Consider the following 17,833-nt stretch of genomic DNA (forward strand, 5'->3'; position numbering starts at 1 on the left):
TGTACAGAATGGTTGGCTGAACTTGCTAACACCTTTGGATTGATAAATGATCACTTTTTGGAAGTAATATGAAAAAGTATATAATGAGATCTAGTTCATAATGATACATTAACTGAAGGTATTACATAAATTTCTATATCCATTCTTTCTTTGCTGCTAGGTATCTTGAGATTTAATAAAACACTGACTCAGAGTCATTTATGTGAGCTCATTACCTCTCTCTTTGAAACCTTTATAACTAGGTACAACATCTAAATGACATTTATTTTCTAATCAGTGTTTTTTTAAGGTGATAATATTTTCACAATAGAAAGGACAGTTTTATGGCAGCATTTTTTAGAGTTGTGAAATACACATATAAAATAAAAAAGTACTTGTTCTCTTGTCAGTGCTGCCAGTTTCTAACCTAAAGTGACATATGCATATTGCTCAGAGTGGAGAATATCTTCTAAAAATTTGTTTTAATGGGTTTATCATGAGACACTAGACATGTGACACTACCATTCATTATGACAAAGAGTCGTAAGAACATAAGAATGGCCATATTGGGTCAGACCAATAGTCCATCTAGCTCAGTATCCTGCCTTCTGACAGTGGCTGGTGCCAGATGCTTCAGAAGGAATGAACAGAGCAGGGTAATCATCAAGTGATCCATTCCCTGTCTTCCAGTCCCAGCTTCTGGTAGTTAGAAATTTAGGGACACCCAGAACATGGAGTTTTGTCCCTGACCACTTTTACTAAGAGTTGTTGACGGACCTATTCTCCATGAATTTATCTAATTCTGTTTTGAACCCATTTATACTATTGATCTTCACAACATCCCATGGCAACAAGTTCTACAGATTGGCTGTGTGTTGTGTGAAGAAGTACTTCCTTTTGTTTGTTTTGAACTTCCTGCCTATTAATTTCGTTGGGTGACACCTAGTTCGTGTGTTACGTATAAGGGTAAATAATCCTTTCTTACTCACTTTCTCCACACCATTCCTGATATGTAGACCTTTATCATATTCCCCCTTAGTTGTCTCTTTTCTAAAATGATCAGTGCCAGTCTTTCTAATCTCTCCTCACATGAAAGCTGTTCTATACCCTTAATCATTTTGGTTCTCTGTACTTTTTCCCTATTCTAATATTTCTTTTTTGAGATGGGTCAACTACTGAATTGCATGCAGTATTCCAGGTGTGGGCATACCATTGATTTATATTGTGGCATTATGATATTATCTGTCTTATCTATCCCTTTCCTAATGGTCCCTAACATTGTTCGCTTTTTTGACTGCTGCTGCACATTGAGTGGATGTTTTCAGAGAACTATCCACAATGACTCCAAGATTTCTTTCTTGAGTAGTAACAGCTAATTTAAACCCCATCATTATGTATGTTTAGTTGGGATTATGTTTTCCAATGTGTAGTACTTTGCATTTATCAACCTTCAGTTTCATCTACCATTTTGATGGGTGACTGGTCAGTTTTGTGAAATTCCTTTAACTGTTAGCCAAGTCCAAAGCTGACTGCTTTATTTTGAGTCATTTGCAAACATTGTCACCTCACTGTTTACCCCTTTTTCCTAGATCACTTACAAATGTTGAATAACGCTGATCCCAGTAGAAATCTTTGGGGGACCCCACTATTTACCTCTCTCCACTGTGAAAACTAACTATTTATTCTGACCCTTTGTTTCCTATCTTTTAACTATTTACTGATCCATGAGAGGACCTTCCCTCTTATCCCATGACTATTTAGTTTGTTTAAGAGCCTTTGGTGAGGGACCTTGTCAAAGGCTTTCTGAAAATCCAGTTACACTGGATCATCCTTGTTCACGTGTTTGTTGACCCCCCCCCATAATTCTAATAGATTGGTGAGGCATGATTTCCCTTTACAAAAGCCATGTTGACTCTTCCCAAATACACTGTGTTCATCTGTGTGTCTGATAATTCTATTCTTTACTATAGTTGCAACTACTTTGCTTGGTACAGGAGAAGGCTTACTAGCCTATAATTGCCAGGATTGCTTTAAAAAAACATTCTCCAGTTCGTAATAAACCTTAATCTTTCCTCTGAACACCATCATCTCATCCATGCATTGAGACTCTACAGTTCTGCCTGCCTAACTGGCCCTACTTGAGGAATGGGAAGCATTTCAGAGAATGCCACCATGGAGGTCCTGGACTTCAGTCAGCTGTCTAGCAGCCTAAATTTGGCCTCCAGGATCTCTCTCTACCTTTCCCTATGTCACTGAACCACGACCACTGGCTCTTCCTCAGCACTGCACAGATGTCTCGAGAGGCTCTCAGCCGTCACACACAGCAGGCAATTCACTATACGGTTCTCTCCGTAATCACAAACCCAACTATCTATATTTCTATTAATTCAATCACCATTACTATTACCTATCTACCTAATACGAGCGACCTCTCCAAGGGAGAGGTATCCTCAGTGAGAGAGGATACCTTGAGATCATCTGGAAGCAGGGTCCCAAATATAGGATCTTTTCTGTCTTCTCCAGCTTTATGTTTTCCTTCCTAAGACTCTCATCCTCCACATCAGCACAGAGGCTGTCAGCCTGGGGGTGGGATTGCTCTACTGTGTCCGTGAACTCCTCCAGTTCAGTCACTCTGGTCTTGAGACCCCCGTACATGGTCTCTGAGGGCCATGTGCGACTTGCGCCGAATGCACACATATAGCACCTGCCCACAATACAGATAATCATGCATGTTGCATTCAGTGCAATAAGATGGATAACCCCCAGTATGCTGCTGGACTTCCACCTGTATTAGTTTTACTCTTGCAGGGTAATGTGTGTAGTGTGTGTGGTGTTTTTTGCACAGGGAGTGTGTGTGTCGGGGTGTTACTGGCCGAAGTTTAGAGAATATTTATTAGGTGTATGTGGCTTTCACAATCCCTCTCTGAACTCCCCTACTAAAGTCCCCTGTTTGTTTGCTAGCTCTTCATAGGGGGAGGGATAGCTCAGTGGTTTGAGTATTGGCTTGCTAAACCCAGTGTTGTGAGCTCAGTCCTTGAGGGGGCCATTTAGGGATCTGGGGCAAAAATTGGGATTGGTCCTGCTTTGAGCTAGATGGACTAGATGATCTCCTGAGGTCCCTTCCAACCTGATATTCTATGATAGCATCTGTGTTCATTTGACATCACTCCAAAGACTGTTCATCACACTGAATGGTCATTCGCTGTCTTGTTTGTTCCTGGTAAACTCAGAGCAAATTCTATTTCGCATATAGCGATATGTCTTAAGCAGACATTATGTAATATACAAAAATCAAACATTTTGATTGATAACATGAAAAATCAGGGACACTTCAGGTATCATAGAATCATTGAACTGGAACGGACCTCAAGAGGTCATCTAGTCCAGTCCCCTGCACTCAAGGCAGGACTAAGTATTATCTAGACCATCCCTGAGAGGTGTTTGTCCAACCTGCTCTTAAAAATCCCCAATGATGAAGATTCCTCAACCTCCCTAGGCAATTTATTCCAGTGCTTAATCACTCTGACAGGAAGTTTTTCCTAATGTCCAACCTAAATCACTCCTGCTGCAATTTAAGCCCATTACTTCTTGTCCTATCCTCAGAGTTAAGAAGAACAATTTGTCTCCCTCTTCCTTGTAAAAACCTTTTATGTACTTGAAAACAGTTATCATGTACCTTCTCATTCTTCTCTTCTCCAGACTAAACAAACCCAATTTTTTCAATCTTTCCTCATAGGTCATGTTTTATAGACCTTTAATAATTTTTGTTTCTCTTCTCTGAACTTTCTCCAATTTGTTCACATCTTTCCTGAAATGTGGTGCCCAGAACTGGACACAATACTCCAGTTGAGGCCTAATCAGTGCGAAGAGAACGGAAGACTTACTTCTTGTGTCTTGCTTACAATACTCCTGCTAATACACCCCAGAATGATGTTTCCTTTTTTTGCACCAGCGTTACACCATTGACTCATATTTTGCTTGTGATCCACTATGACCCCCAGATCCATTTCTGCAGTACTCCTTCCTAGGCAGTCATTTCCCATTTTGTATGTGTGCAACTGATTGTTCTTTCCTATTTGGAGTACTTTGCATTTGTCCTTATTGAATTTCATCCTATTTACATGAGACCATTTCTCCACATTGTCCAGATCATTTTGAATTTTAATCCTATCCTCCAAAGCACTTGCAACAACTCCCAGCTTGGTATCATCTGCAAACTTTGTAAGTGTACTCTCTATGCCATTATCTAAATCATTGATGAAGATACTGAACAGAACCAGACCCAGGACCGATCCCTGCGGGACCCCACTCGTTATGCCCTTCCAGCATGACTGTGAACCACTGATAACTACTCTCTGGGAATGATTTTCCAACCAATTATGTACCCACCTTATAGTAGCTCCATCTAGGTTGTATTTCTCTAGTTTGTTTATGGGAAGGTCATGCAAGACAGTATCAAAAGCCTTATTAAAGTCAAGATATACCACATCTACTGCTTTCCCCCATCCACAAGGCTTGTTACCCTGTCTAAGAAAGCTATCCGGTGGGATTGACACAATTTGTTCTTGACAAATCCATGCTGACTGTTACTTATCACCTCATTATCTTCTAGGTGTTTGCAAATTGATTTCTTAATTATTTGCTCCATTGCCTTTCCAGGTACAGAAGTTAAGCTGACTGGTCTGTAATTCTTCGGGTTGTCCTTATTTCCTTTTTATAAATGGGCAGTATATTTGCCCTTTTCCAGTCTTCTAGAATGTCTCCTGTCTTCCATGACTTTTCAAAGATAATTGCTAATGGCCCTGTGATTTGAAGACATCTAACTTGTCTAAGTAATTTTTGACTTGTTCTTTCCCTATTTCAGACTCTGATCCTACCTCATTTTCACTGGCATTAACTATGTTAGATGTCCAATCGCCACCAACCTTCTTGGTGAAAACCAAAACAAAGTCATTAAGCACCTCTGCCATTTCCACATTTTCTGTTATTGTCTTTCACCCTTCATTGAGTAATGTGCCTACTCTGTCCTTGGTCATCTTCTTGCTTCTAATGTATTTGTAGAATGTTTTCTTGTTACATTTTATGTCCCTATCTAGTTTGAGCTCATTTTGTGCCTTGGCTTTTCTAATTCTGTAGCTACATACTTGTGTTATTTTTTTTTATTCATCCTTTGTAATTTGACTGAGTTTCCACTTTTTGTAGGACTCTTTTTTGAGTTTTAGATCATTGAAGATCTCCTGGAAGAAGATCTTCCTGAAAAGAAGGTTGTGGGACACTGGTAAATCAAATGACTGACTAGTAAAACTGGCATGATCTTTCGTATGTTTGCACAGTTAGCTTCTTTATATTATGCAGTCAATGTATTTTTGAAATGTGCTTGTTTTGGTCAGTGAAAATGCTTTTTCAGTTTAAAATAAAAATAAAAATAGGTGAATTAACATCACCAGAAATTTTGCATTGTTTGAGTGGGAAATGAGTATCAGAATGTCTTGATCTAAATCTGAAGGTGACTGTAGAGTATGTGTTATCAGCTCACCATGACAAGAATAAAATACAGTAGAACCTCAGAGTTACGAACACCAGAGTTACAAACTGACCAGTCGACCACATGCTTCATTTGTAACTGGAAGTACACAATCAGGCAGCAGCAGAGACCAAAAAAAAAAAGCAAATACAGTACAGTACTGTGTTAAATGTATACGACTAAAAAAATAAAGGGAAAGCAGCATTTTTCTTCTGTATAGTAAAGTTTCAAAGCTATATTAAATCAATGTTCAGTTGTAAACTTTTTAAAGAACAACCATAATGTTTTTTCAGAGTTACAAACATTTCAGAGTTATGAACAACCTCCATTCCTGAGGTGTTGGTAATTCTGAGGTTCTACTTTATTGAGATGAACAGTAAGGGATCTACTTCCAAGGGATTTTACTTTCTCACCCCTACTATTCACTGTGTAAATGGACAAATTTTGGTCTACAATTTTCTTCATATACTGATAATAACCAGCTCTGTCTCTTTGTAATTGAACCTTCTTTCTATAGACTTTCCCAGTATCTCTCTCTGATATTCATTAGGTTAGGGATATTTCCAATAGCAGTCAGCAATGTTAGAGGCTCTAGAGTAGATAGGGTGACCAAACAGCAAGTGTGAAAAATTGGGACAGGGAGTGGGAGTTAATAGGAGACGATATAAGAAAAAGACCCAAAAATTAGGACTGTCCCTATAAAATCGGGACAGCTGGTCACCAAAGAGTAGACAGCTTGCCACATTCCTTCACACCTTTAAGCTCCATATTGATTAGTTCTTGTATGACAAAAGTTTATATTAATAATAAAATTCGTCAGCTACAATCTGACTTGATAATAAATGTACAGTATTTTTTTACACAATGGTAACATGTGCACAAGCTGTCTTATGACTATCTGTTCACTGTGTCAGTCAGAATTCTCTGGGTCATTTAGGATACAGGGAAAATCCTGCACCTGTTTTTGTAACCAAACACATGCCTGCTTGCAATGAAATTCATTGTGCAGAAGTTTGAGGAGCTTGATTTGGAAAGTCCTTGACGAGGTCTTGCATCCCATACAGGCTGTGGAGGATGGGAAAAGGGTAGGTCAGGGGAGGAGCCGGAGCTGGGTTTGTGGATCTGAAATTATGTATATCCACTGGTCATCACTCCTTATCAAGCAGGGGCACAGCAGTAGCAAAAGCTTCTGCATCCACAGGGTTGCAGTAGCAGCAGTTTGTGGCACGGTGGGAGGACTTCCCGTTTCCCATGGAAGTCTCTGTATGCAAGTCTGGCTACACAATTTGTGTGAGGAGAGAGGGGGGCAGATTTTGCCTATGGTGAGGACCAATATTTGAGCTAAAACTGCATAATAATTACAAAATAATTGCAATGTTGTCACAGGCTCAATGTCTCCTACTTTGAAAGCAATTATTTTGGCTTCTCTCAACACTGGCATTTATATAGCAGTAGTAGGGCTTTACGATGTGAAACTGACTCAAGAACTTTATTCTTATCTGTATGTATAATGATATTTATTCACAGTACTCTCTTTCTTTTCTCTTTAATAAATCTTAGATTAGTTAATAAGAATTGGCTGTATGTGTGTGCTTGAGTAAAATCGGAAATATTCATTGACCTGGTGGGTAATGTGTCCGATCTTTTGGAATTGGTAGAACTTTATGGTGAATAATATTTTAGTAAGCCTCATCATATTTGATTTGGCTGTCTGGGTAGGAGTCCAAGACTGGATTAGTTAAGGGAGACTATTTTGGGGCTTCTTGGTAACCAGAGAGGAATTACAGAAGCTGTTTTGTTGCTAGCTTGGTGAATCTAATTATTAGAACAGGCCACCAGTGCTGGGTATTGTCTGCCCCATTCTTTGCAGTTTGCCCTGATTGAGCAATCTCAGCGTGGTCCCTCCCCAGCAATCATGGTCACAGGCTAACTGGACTTTCTGGCCTGCCTTAACTCTTTCTGGGCAAGTGTGAGGAGGACACCCGATCAGACCCCTTTAGGGCTTATCTGAAAAAAAACAAATTCCCAAAATGTCAAGGTCTGCCCATCACGAGTTTGCACCTCAGTGTTGTCTGTGTTCTTGACTATAATTGACTGAGTGTTCCATAATTTACAGTAATACAAAATGCTCCGGTCCTCTGACTGCTCACAGAATCCTGACTGGCTGATGAGAAGTCTGAAATATCATTAGACTACATTAAATGTGCTGCAGAATATTGTATAATCCTGTATCACTACGAATGTGCTGCTGTCCTGGGAGATGAGGTGGTGAGACTGTGTAACATTTTGTACTATGTTAGAGCTAGTCAGTAGAATGGAGTAATAATGATAAAGTTGAGAAGTAGCAGGTGTGAAGAACGGCTTTTTCTAAAACACAGTTCTGGAGAGGCAATTGCCAATTCTTTTATGTTTTCACATTAAAATTCTGAGATGGGATGAAGGGCTCAGGCTACAGCTCTTCCGGCCATACTAGTATTGTGGAATAAAGAAGAAACCCATCACTGTAAATTGCACACAAACTAAATGGGATGGTATCTTATTTTAAAATCAGAATATCATCATGCACAGATAGTGTATATGTTTAGTTTGCTGTGAGTCCATCTTGTTAGATGTGAATGACAGATGAAGGAACTCATGCTGCTCATTACATCCACTACATATTTATGGCAAAGATCTTTGTGTATGCCAGGGATTTGCCCTGGTTAGATCCATTGGTAGCAGCTCACTAGTATAGCTGCCCTGAGGCAAACCCCTAGTGTAGTCAGACAACGCTGCAGTTGGTCAGGACACACAGGTGAATGAGAACAGGCACAGAGGTGGATTTAATGGCTGAACACAACTCCAGTGTCATCTTCCCTGTTTCTCCTGACTCACGTGTACCAGATATTTAAATGGGTCCAATGCGAGGGTTACAGGGCTCCCACCATAAAACGCATAACTCAGAGTAGACTAACCTCAGCCTATCCCTAGGATTCAGCTCACTCTGGTGTATCTTCTCACCCTCCCCACTCAAATGGGGACAGAACCAAAAGAGGGACCTCAGTCTGCAAAGACTTCAGGTCTCCCCTTCTCCCAGAAGCACAAGTCTACCAAAGAAATCCCAGGTCTCTTACTTCAGGTACCTGGCCATTTTGGCCTTTTTATCCACACTGGACACCAGCCACAAGTTATGACAAACTAAACAGTCACACAAGTTACTAATATTTATTTCTAAGTCCTACTGCTATTTAACACAACTGTCTCCATGGGGCTGTAAGGAAGGTAGAAAAAACTCAATATGCCCCTCACAATTTGGCACCAATGGGAAAAGTTCCTTCCTAACCTCCCAAAAGAGATAATTGGTTAGACCCATAACATCCTGAAATACACGGCTTGTATCCTAAAACTACAGAGGAAGAGGGTAGATAGCTAGGCAAAGGTTTAAATTAATGAGGTGGGGGGAAGAAAGGGGCCAATTACCTCCCATCTCTCTCTGACTGGCCAATGGAAGGCAGAGAAACCCTGAAGGAGAAAGGGCCCACCTTTTGTGTTCTGGTATGTGTCCCCTCCCCCAGCCCTTTCCCAGCAGCTGTCTGCCCCCAGCAGCTCCTATAAAGTTTCCTACCTGTTGAGTCAGTTGGGTGGCATTTGCATCAGTAAAGTTTAGCCCTGTTTGAAACAAGGATAAGCTGCAGTGATGAAAATCATTGCTTATCTCAGTTTACTCTGCATAGACTGTGGTTTGCTGTTGCAACTACACTGGTGGCAAATCCCCATTGTAGACAAAGCCAAATACGTTTGACCTCGGTGGGACTTTTTATGCAAGCAAAGACTATCGAGATGAATATGGGTTGTGGGATCTTTTGGACAAGGACACTGGATGAAATCCATTGACTTCAATGGGGCCAGGATTTCATCTACTTTCTTTTATTTCTTCACAAAATGCCACGTACATCAGTAGCATTTTGTAAATAATCATTGTCTAGCAGTTTTCAGCCCATCATGTTTTATTTGTGTAGGATGACTAACAATACATTTCACTCAATATTATATCTTTCAGATTACCAAGATAACTCTGAAGTTAACTTGCATTTGTATGAAGGAGGAGTATCAGTGAAAACAGATGTGAGTTTGGAAACTGAAGTCGTTTCTGAAATGTTGGAAAGACCATCAGTACTGGTGCTTCCAGAAAGGATATCCTGTGAGGTAAGACCTTTCAATGCTAAAAAGTTAGGGATAAATATCACTCTTCTGCCCTGCCCTGCTACAAGCTCCTTCATAGCATGTCAGTTCTGTGGGGCAGATTATTACTCTGGAGCACAAATGAGAGTTTACCTGCAGTGGGAGTTATGCTGCCTGTGTGTCACATCCAATACAAACATCTGCAAACTAATATGGATTTGGGACAATTGTTGCAGGATTTTACTTCTATTAAAAATTGTTTGGCAGATTGGGTCAGATATAATTCCGCTTCAACATGTTTCATTGCAATGTAAAGGAAAATTGTAGTCAGGAACTTTCAAAAGTTATTAATTGCCTCTCAGTAAGAATCAGGTTTGGGGTGGTAGACGTGTGTGTGTGTGTGTGTGTGTGTGTGTACACAAACATATGAATACTCATTTTTAAAAAACACTGTATGTGAGAAAACACAAAAGCATGAAAACTGTATAAAGAGTGCAACATCTGAACCCCAACCCTGTAGCCCTTAGACAAGTAAATGGCCACAGTCATGTGAGGGCTGAAGAATCAGGTGAATAACGGCATGGCAGAGAAGTGGAAGGAATGTTGCACAGTTTTGGCTGCTTTGTTACAAATAGGCTATTCCATGCCACTGAGTAGCAGTGGTTCAGAGAATCCTAGATTACTGATTACAGGTGAAAATCAGATGAAAGACATGCATGTAGAACATATTTAGCTTAAAACTATTTTGGAAAACTCTTTCAGTAATCAGCACTGATGAAACCAATAGGGCTCTACATAAATTACGCCAAAACCTATAGAATTGAATAAAGAATTACAGTTAGTGTGCTTTAAAATGTGTACTTCTGAGAAATACTGTTTTTCCTCACTGGAAAGCCCCATTATGAAGATTGAGAGTATTATTCTAAACAGTAGAAACTTGCAATAGAATTTTAACCCAACACATTGAATTTAATAATGAATATCCCTTTTATAGAATCTTCTAGGTTAGTTCCAGTTTTTTTTGGAAGAGTTGTCATTGTCTGTTAAGTTTTATAGGACCTTTCCATAATATAAATTAGGAAATTATTATTTTGGGAACGCTAGAAAGTATTAAACTGCTTCTCTAAACAGTGAAACAAATACACTCTCTTTTGACTTTTGGGAAATCTTTCTGGTTAAAAAGATAAGAATAACAAGGGCCTAGATTATCCCCCTGCCCCCAGACTGCTGTTCTGAAGGGTCCTTTCATGCACGGATCACCCCATCACATTCAGAAGGGAGATTATGTGGTGATATAAGGGTATAAATTTTGTTTTGAAGGACTAACAAAGAGATTAAGGGTGAAATTTAGTTCAGTTTTAGCTGATCTGAAGGGTGGCAAATATAGCTCAGTGAATTGTTCATAGTGAATGATTGTTCTGACTCTTGTTCTGTTCTTCAAAGAACACTAGCATGTGTGTATATTTTCCCAGTGAAAATATATAAATTTGCCACAGATCAGTGGGCCAGGTTTAAAGATGTTGAACAGTGCAGCATTACAGACCAGTATGACAGTGGGAGTCAGCATGAGTGAGTATAAACTGGTGTCACTTGTATACAGAGAAGGTTGAGCAATGCATGGAGAACAAATAAGGGGCGGGTGCAGGAAGGCATAAGATAAAGTAGTCAGCTTATTTTATTGTATACCTTCTTGTTAGTTCCTTGCCTTATTATAATTCTGACTTTAGTATTTAAAATGCACCAGCTTACCCCTAAAACTGAGATGCAGTTTTATACCATCTCTGAGATGCAGCTTACACCACCTAGGTCACCTTTGAATTTGGCCCATCACGTACTGTAGCTCACTAATGTTCTCTATGTTGAAATTCACCCTTGCTCAGAGGGTCCTCAGAAGACCATTGTACCACTTAAGTTCCTTACCCATGAATCCAATTCTGAGTGTTTACGTGTGTTTTAAGTAGTGTAGGGGTCCTCTGCATGAGGGGAATGTCACCCTTTGTGGACTGGAAGTGAATATATGATCTTAGCCTTACAGTGAAAAGAATTTCATTATATATGGTTTTAGTAAACAGAGTTCAAACTATTACAATAATCCTGTCAATTTTTTACTTAGAGAAACATAAAGGAGAACTTAATGAAATAGCATCACAGCTGTTATATAACAATATTTCAGGATATAAAGCTATTGGTAAAAGAACTTTTCTTGCAACTTACATTAAATCATATAATTTACATTTTATGGTTTCAGTTTAATTTGGTGAAAGGCTAATGGGAGCATATTTCTAACTTTATAGAACCCAGGTGAAATATTCATTCTTTTGAGAGATGAAATAACAGAAACTGTAGAAATTGAATTCATAACAGACAATCAACGAATTAGGACACAGCCAGCGTTTTGGAATCAGAAGGTCAGATGCATGAAAGCTTTAGGTAAGAGCACATTGCTGTAGCTTTAAATAAATAGAAAATTTTGGTCCTGGACTCTCTTCACTTGTCTTACAATAAGTAGTTTCACTTCCCATCAGAATCTAATATTATTTTGTAAGTGTTTCCTGTATATGGGTTTTGCATACAGAGCATTATTATTTTTATTAGTACACCAACACAAGGGCTTGTGATTTATGGGAAACTGGATTTTATTGGGTTGTTTTTGTGTGGTTAAGTGGCAGGTGGCAGGCTTTAAAATGTCATTGATTAGTCACAGATTAACATTCTTAATAAATTCCTGCTATAAAATGCAAAGCTAATATTCTTATTACTGCATTAGATTTAACAAGATGTTTTGTCTCTTATTTTATTCAGCGAAGTTGTTTTTTCTTTTTGCCCATATGCCTGTCTATAATTCTTACTGACATCTGAGAACATTTCCTTTCTTTGCTGTGATTTCATATCCATCCCGTTTCTCTGTTACTAAATCTCCCTTGGTTTCTCTGGGTTTTGTCAATCACTTTATCCATAATATTAGCTATTCTATTTTCTTATTTTGCCTAGAGCATGATAAACCATACAACAACATTTTTCATTGTATGAGCTTCAGAATGCAGAGGGAATGGCCATACCTCCCTCCCAGTTATTGGACTAGAGGTGTGATGGAAATATTCAGCTTGGAGTTCAGGGTTCAGTTTGCCTCTCTGTTCCATGCTGTGAATTCCCAAACGGTAGTATATAATATTTTATTTTTAAAAAACCATGGTAATATCACATCATTTAGAAGGAAAACACTTTAAGCTACAATTTTCAAACTTGGTCGCCTGAAGTTAGGCCCTAAAATCCATTGTGACAAAGTTCCTCCTCTACCTTGGTGGGTCTTGCGCTTATTGGCGGATTTGCTCGCCTTGGAGCTTCACGGCAGACCTCAGCTTGGCTGTTTTTCTGAATTCACAGTCCAGGTTGACTCCTCCTATGTCTGACCAGGAGTTGGGAGGATTTGGGGGGAACCCGGGCCCACCCTCTACTCTGGGTTCCAGCCCAGGGCCCTGTGGAATGCAGCTGTCTAGAGTGCCTCCTGGAACAGCTGTGCGACAGCTACAACTCCCTGGGCTACTTCCCCATGGCCTCCTCCCAACACCTTCTTTATCCTCACCATAGGACCTTCCTCCTGGTGTCTGATAATGCTTCTACACCTCAGTCCTCCAACAGTCCGTGTTCTCACTCTCAGCTCCTAGTGCCTCTTGCTCCCAGATCCTCACACGCACACCACAAACTGAAGTGAGCTCTTTTTAAAAACCCAGGTGCCCTGTTTAGCGTGCCTTAATTGATTCTAGAGCTTCTTGATTGGCTGCAGGTGTTCTAATCAGCCTGTCTTAATTGTCTCCAGAAGGTTCCTGATTGTTCTGGAACCTTCTCTGTTACCTTACCCAGGGAAAAGGGACCTACTTAGCCTGGGGCTAATATATCTACCTTCTGTTACTCTCCTATAGCCATCTGGCCTGACCCTGTCACACCATATTTTGGCATCTTTGTTTTGTCAATGAAAGCTGACATTTGTTGACAAAATTTGTAGTGTAGACAAGGCCTAAATAACTGGCTTAATTTTTCGGGGATGCTAACACTAGCAAATCCCATTGTTCCCTCTGAGGCGTATGTGATCTGTAGGTAACAGAATTGAACATCAGCTTCTCTTCACTCCCATGGGAGCAGCAGCTATTTCTTGTACTAGAGTTCTCAGATCAGCTCCTGTGGGAGGTTGCATCTCTCTTTGCAGGGAAGAAGTTGATTACCATCACTGACCTCATTCCTCTTCCCTTAAAGGAGCCACCACTGGCTCCCTCTCACTGGGGATCATAGGTGGCTTTGATAGTAATAGTTGTACTTAACATTTGTATGGTGCATTCAAAGGGCTATATGGACACTAATTGATCCTTATGACACCATTGTGAGGTTAGATGAGTAGTAGTATCCCCATGTTACAGATGGAAACTGAGGCAAGCAAGCTGTGATTTGATCAGGAAAACATGGCAAGTCAGTGACAGCTGGGATTAGAACAAGAGCTTCTGGGGTCCACTTCTCTGTGAAGTCCATTCAAGTATGGAGGCACTCAAAGGTGAGGTTGCAAGTTGCCTGATTATCCATATGCTTGAGAGTTATTCATTACCAGGATGGCTCCATGGGGAGGTAGGTGGTGATCTGAAATGGCTGTGCTTGGCCAGAGTAGGATCTTGGTGATGAGGCATCCTTCAGAAAAGACAAACTGAAATTCCCATTGACTGTATTTTGGGGGCTCCTCCAGGCATATCTTCTGGGGACATTATTGGGCCAGGGCAGATAGCCATAAGGGGTATAGATTCATAAACACAAAATACAAAGCATAACTAATATGTTCAGTTTCTTTTTGGCCCAAACCAAGGTCAGTTTTTTGTTCCGTTAGAGGTTGTAAATAAAAAGTGTTTGGCATTCCAACAGAAGCACTATTTTCCTCCCATCATTGTTTAATTTAGCTTCTTTGTTATTTGTCCCTCCCCCTCTCCCGCCGGGAAAAACCTAGAATAACTAAAGTATAGGAATGCCCATTTGGACCAAGAATCCAGCTGATTTAATTTTAACAAAGGAAAGTAAAATGAGCTGTGCTTATTATCATTTAAGTGAATTGAGATACTGATTTCTATTAATCTGAGTTTCTTTGACTCTCCATTTCTTCTCTGTCTTCAAGTTTGTCCATTTTTAATTCTTTTGTGAGGAGAGCTAGAATTTTAGTTCTGCTGCTGGTAGGTACAGCAGGATTCATGGCACAATGAATACTAATGAATTATAAAATGTACTCATAAAGAGGTCTCATGCTGCATACATGGAGCAAGTTGTTCTAAAGTAATAGACTATACAAATACCTCCTTCCTCAGCTTTCAGTAGATAAACAACTGGAATGGAAGTAATTAAACTGTAATTTCTACAAAACCCAATTCTGAGAGGCTTGTCTGCAATTAAGAAAAATGTTTCAAAAGATGAATAGTAAATCTGTAACTTGTAATAAATGACTGAACCTTTACTTAATCGTAGGCAGAAGGCAGCTGATTATAGAGCATCAATCCATCAAAGGGAAGGTTGAAATGTGAAACATTCTGTTTTCATCTCTCTTCTAATTTGAAACAATACATAGCTATATTTTATAACAATTTACAGATATGTATTTTTGTTGCATTTTTGTGTTAAACTGAAGGATTGGATTAAAAATTATTGCACTGAAACATCTGTGAAATGAAAATCTTATTTGTTACCTTTTATATGGTGTTTGTGATATTTCTCTGTTCTTTTATTTACTCCCTGAGACCTCCTGTCTGGCATTATAAAATGTTTTCAGCTGCCGTTTTTGTTTGTGTTTTATAAGATTTTCCTGCTGGCCCTGTAAATGTAAATGTCTACTGTGGGGGAGTCATTAAGGCCATGACACAGATTGAATACTGCACAGCAGTAGAGGAGATTGAACGCATATTTAAAAAAGTGGCTGATCCAATAGCTTTTGCTTGTCAGGTAAGTTGACATCTCCATTAAGTTAATAAAAAAGCATAAAAGTGCCAGTATGAGATAAGAGAACGTATACTGTGCTATAAAGGCTATTTTGATAAAATAATGAGCAATGGATCAACAAGAGTGGAAAGAAGCCAATCTTTGAGATGTCTAGTTGTAAACAAATCAGAGAAGTGAAAACAAATGATCTCTATTGAGCTATTATTAGTTGTGTTATTTGCTATTTATTGTTTACACAATGACATAAATTTGAATAATTCTTTACAGTCATAGACTAATGTCCCTGCCTCTTAGATGAAAATAATAATAATTAATTTCTATCAATAGCAAAAAGGAAACTGCTAAATCTATTCTGAAACCAAGGGAAAATGTCCTTAAATCACACAGTGTTTCAGGATTGGGGAGGGAGGGCGAGAGAGATTTGGACCACAGTATATCCAGCAGCAGTAAATCCCTTCTTTTGGGTTGGTATTGAAAACTGAAAGCATACTGTGTATGGAAAACATTAGCTTACTATGCATATACAGATTGTACACAGCTATTCAGTTATAACTCATGAGATCTGCTGGTTGCCATGCACATATTTGCATGTGTTTAGAAGAATTCCTGCTTTGAAGCTGGACTTCATACTCAGCACTGCAGACTGCAGTATAAAGCCACTGCAGCATGAAGTCTCCTTTACCAGCAACATGTAAAAAAACAACAGGAAAAGAAAGCAGTCTTTAGAATGGACAGAAACTGAAATATCACTTGTCCAAGGATTGATAGTTTGAGCATATTTGATACATCTATATTGTAATGACAAAGAAAGAAGAACAACAAAAAAGTCTGTGTGTAACGTAAACAAGTCTCATTCTCCTGTGAAAAATATACCTTATCTATCACCTAAGGCATTACACGCATAACAAAAGGATTAATAAAAAATGATATATTTAATTATTAGTATTCTGTTTAAACACAATGGTAGATTTCTTCCAAATACAATTCACTTTTGTTCTTGGAAAATAAAATAAAATAAAATAATATAAAGTCTAGCTTATTCTGCCAGTGCACTTCGGAAAGTCTTTACAATATCTGATCATTCTTAAATCTCTAGATTAAAGGCCATCTAAAATGACTTTGATCTGGATTTAACAAAATTTTCTGTTGAAAGGAGAGGGTGTCAGACTGAGTTAAAAAAAAAATAGTGAGCTAGCAATACCATGTCTGTCTTAAATGTCTATAGGTTATTAGCTTCTTTTGTTCATTAGGTTGGCCCCTCATCTTAACAATGTGACTAAAATTCAGTAAATAAGACGTATACAATTTTAAATAATATTCAAATACAAATTGTAAAAATGTTCCATGCAGAACAGTATGTGTACTAGGAAATACACATTTTGGAATAGCCTTCCAAGGGAAGCAGTGGGAGCAAAAGATCTATCTGGCTTTAAGATTCTACTCGATAAGTTTATGGAGGAGATGGTATGATGGGATAATGTGATTTTGTTAATTAATTGATCTTTAAATATTCAGGGTAAATAGGCCAAATCCCCTGAGATGGGATATTAGATGGATGGGATCTGAGTTACCCAGGAAAAAATTTTCTGTAGTATCTGGCTGGTGAATCTTGCCAATATGCTCAGGGTTTAGCTGATCGCCATATTTGGGGTTGGGAAGGAATTTTCCTCCAGGGCAGATTGGAGAGGCCCTGGAGGTTTTTTGCCTTCCTCTGTAGCATGGGGCACGGGTCACTTGAGGGAGGCTTCTCTGCTCCTTGAAGTCTTTAAACCAGGATTTGAGGACTTCAATAGCTCAGATATAGGTGAGGTTTTTCGTAGGAGTGGGTGGGTGAGATTCTGTGGCCTGCGTTGTGCAGGAGGTCAAACTAGATGATCAGAATGGTCCCTTTTGACCTTAGTATCTATGAATCTATAAATACACTACTAATGTTTTGAATGCCAGGCATATTTTAATGATCTCCTAACCTTTACTCACCTGAATAATAAATAGGGGTACAAATTTGGAGCTACTGTAGGTCTGGCTATTTAGCTTTATTTGCTCTGGGTTAGTATAGGAAACATAAGTCACTGCCAAGAGACTTTTTTATAATCAGCTAAGTGGCCCTATCTACACAGCATCATGGCAGTTCTGTGGGAAAGAATGGTAAGGGGAAATCCATTTTGTGGTGTTATTTTTAGTGATGAACACCAAGCCATGGAGCAATGT

General features: G+C 39.1%; 1 protein-coding gene across 2 annotated transcripts in view; it reads left to right on the forward strand.

The window, feature by feature from the left end:
• BANK1 (B cell scaffold protein with ankyrin repeats 1) overlaps positions 1-17,833 on the forward strand; it is a 284,727-nt gene that overhangs the window by 73,903 nt on the left and 192,991 nt on the right. For both annotated transcript variants that reach the window (XM_038401089.2, XM_043513193.1), the window contains exons 4-6: positions 9,543-9,688; positions 11,959-12,094; positions 15,486-15,628. In XM_038401089.2, the coding sequence (XP_038257017.1) occupies positions 9,543-9,688; positions 11,959-12,094; positions 15,486-15,628 (425 nt within the window). The remainder of the gene's footprint in view (positions 1-9,542; positions 9,689-11,958; positions 12,095-15,485; positions 15,629-17,833) is intronic.

The sequence above is a fragment of the Dermochelys coriacea genome, chromosome 4 (genome assembly GCF_009764565.3).
Source record: "Dermochelys coriacea isolate rDerCor1 chromosome 4, rDerCor1.pri.v4, whole genome shotgun sequence".
Lineage (NCBI taxonomy): Eukaryota > Metazoa > Chordata > Testudines > Dermochelyidae > Dermochelys > Dermochelys coriacea.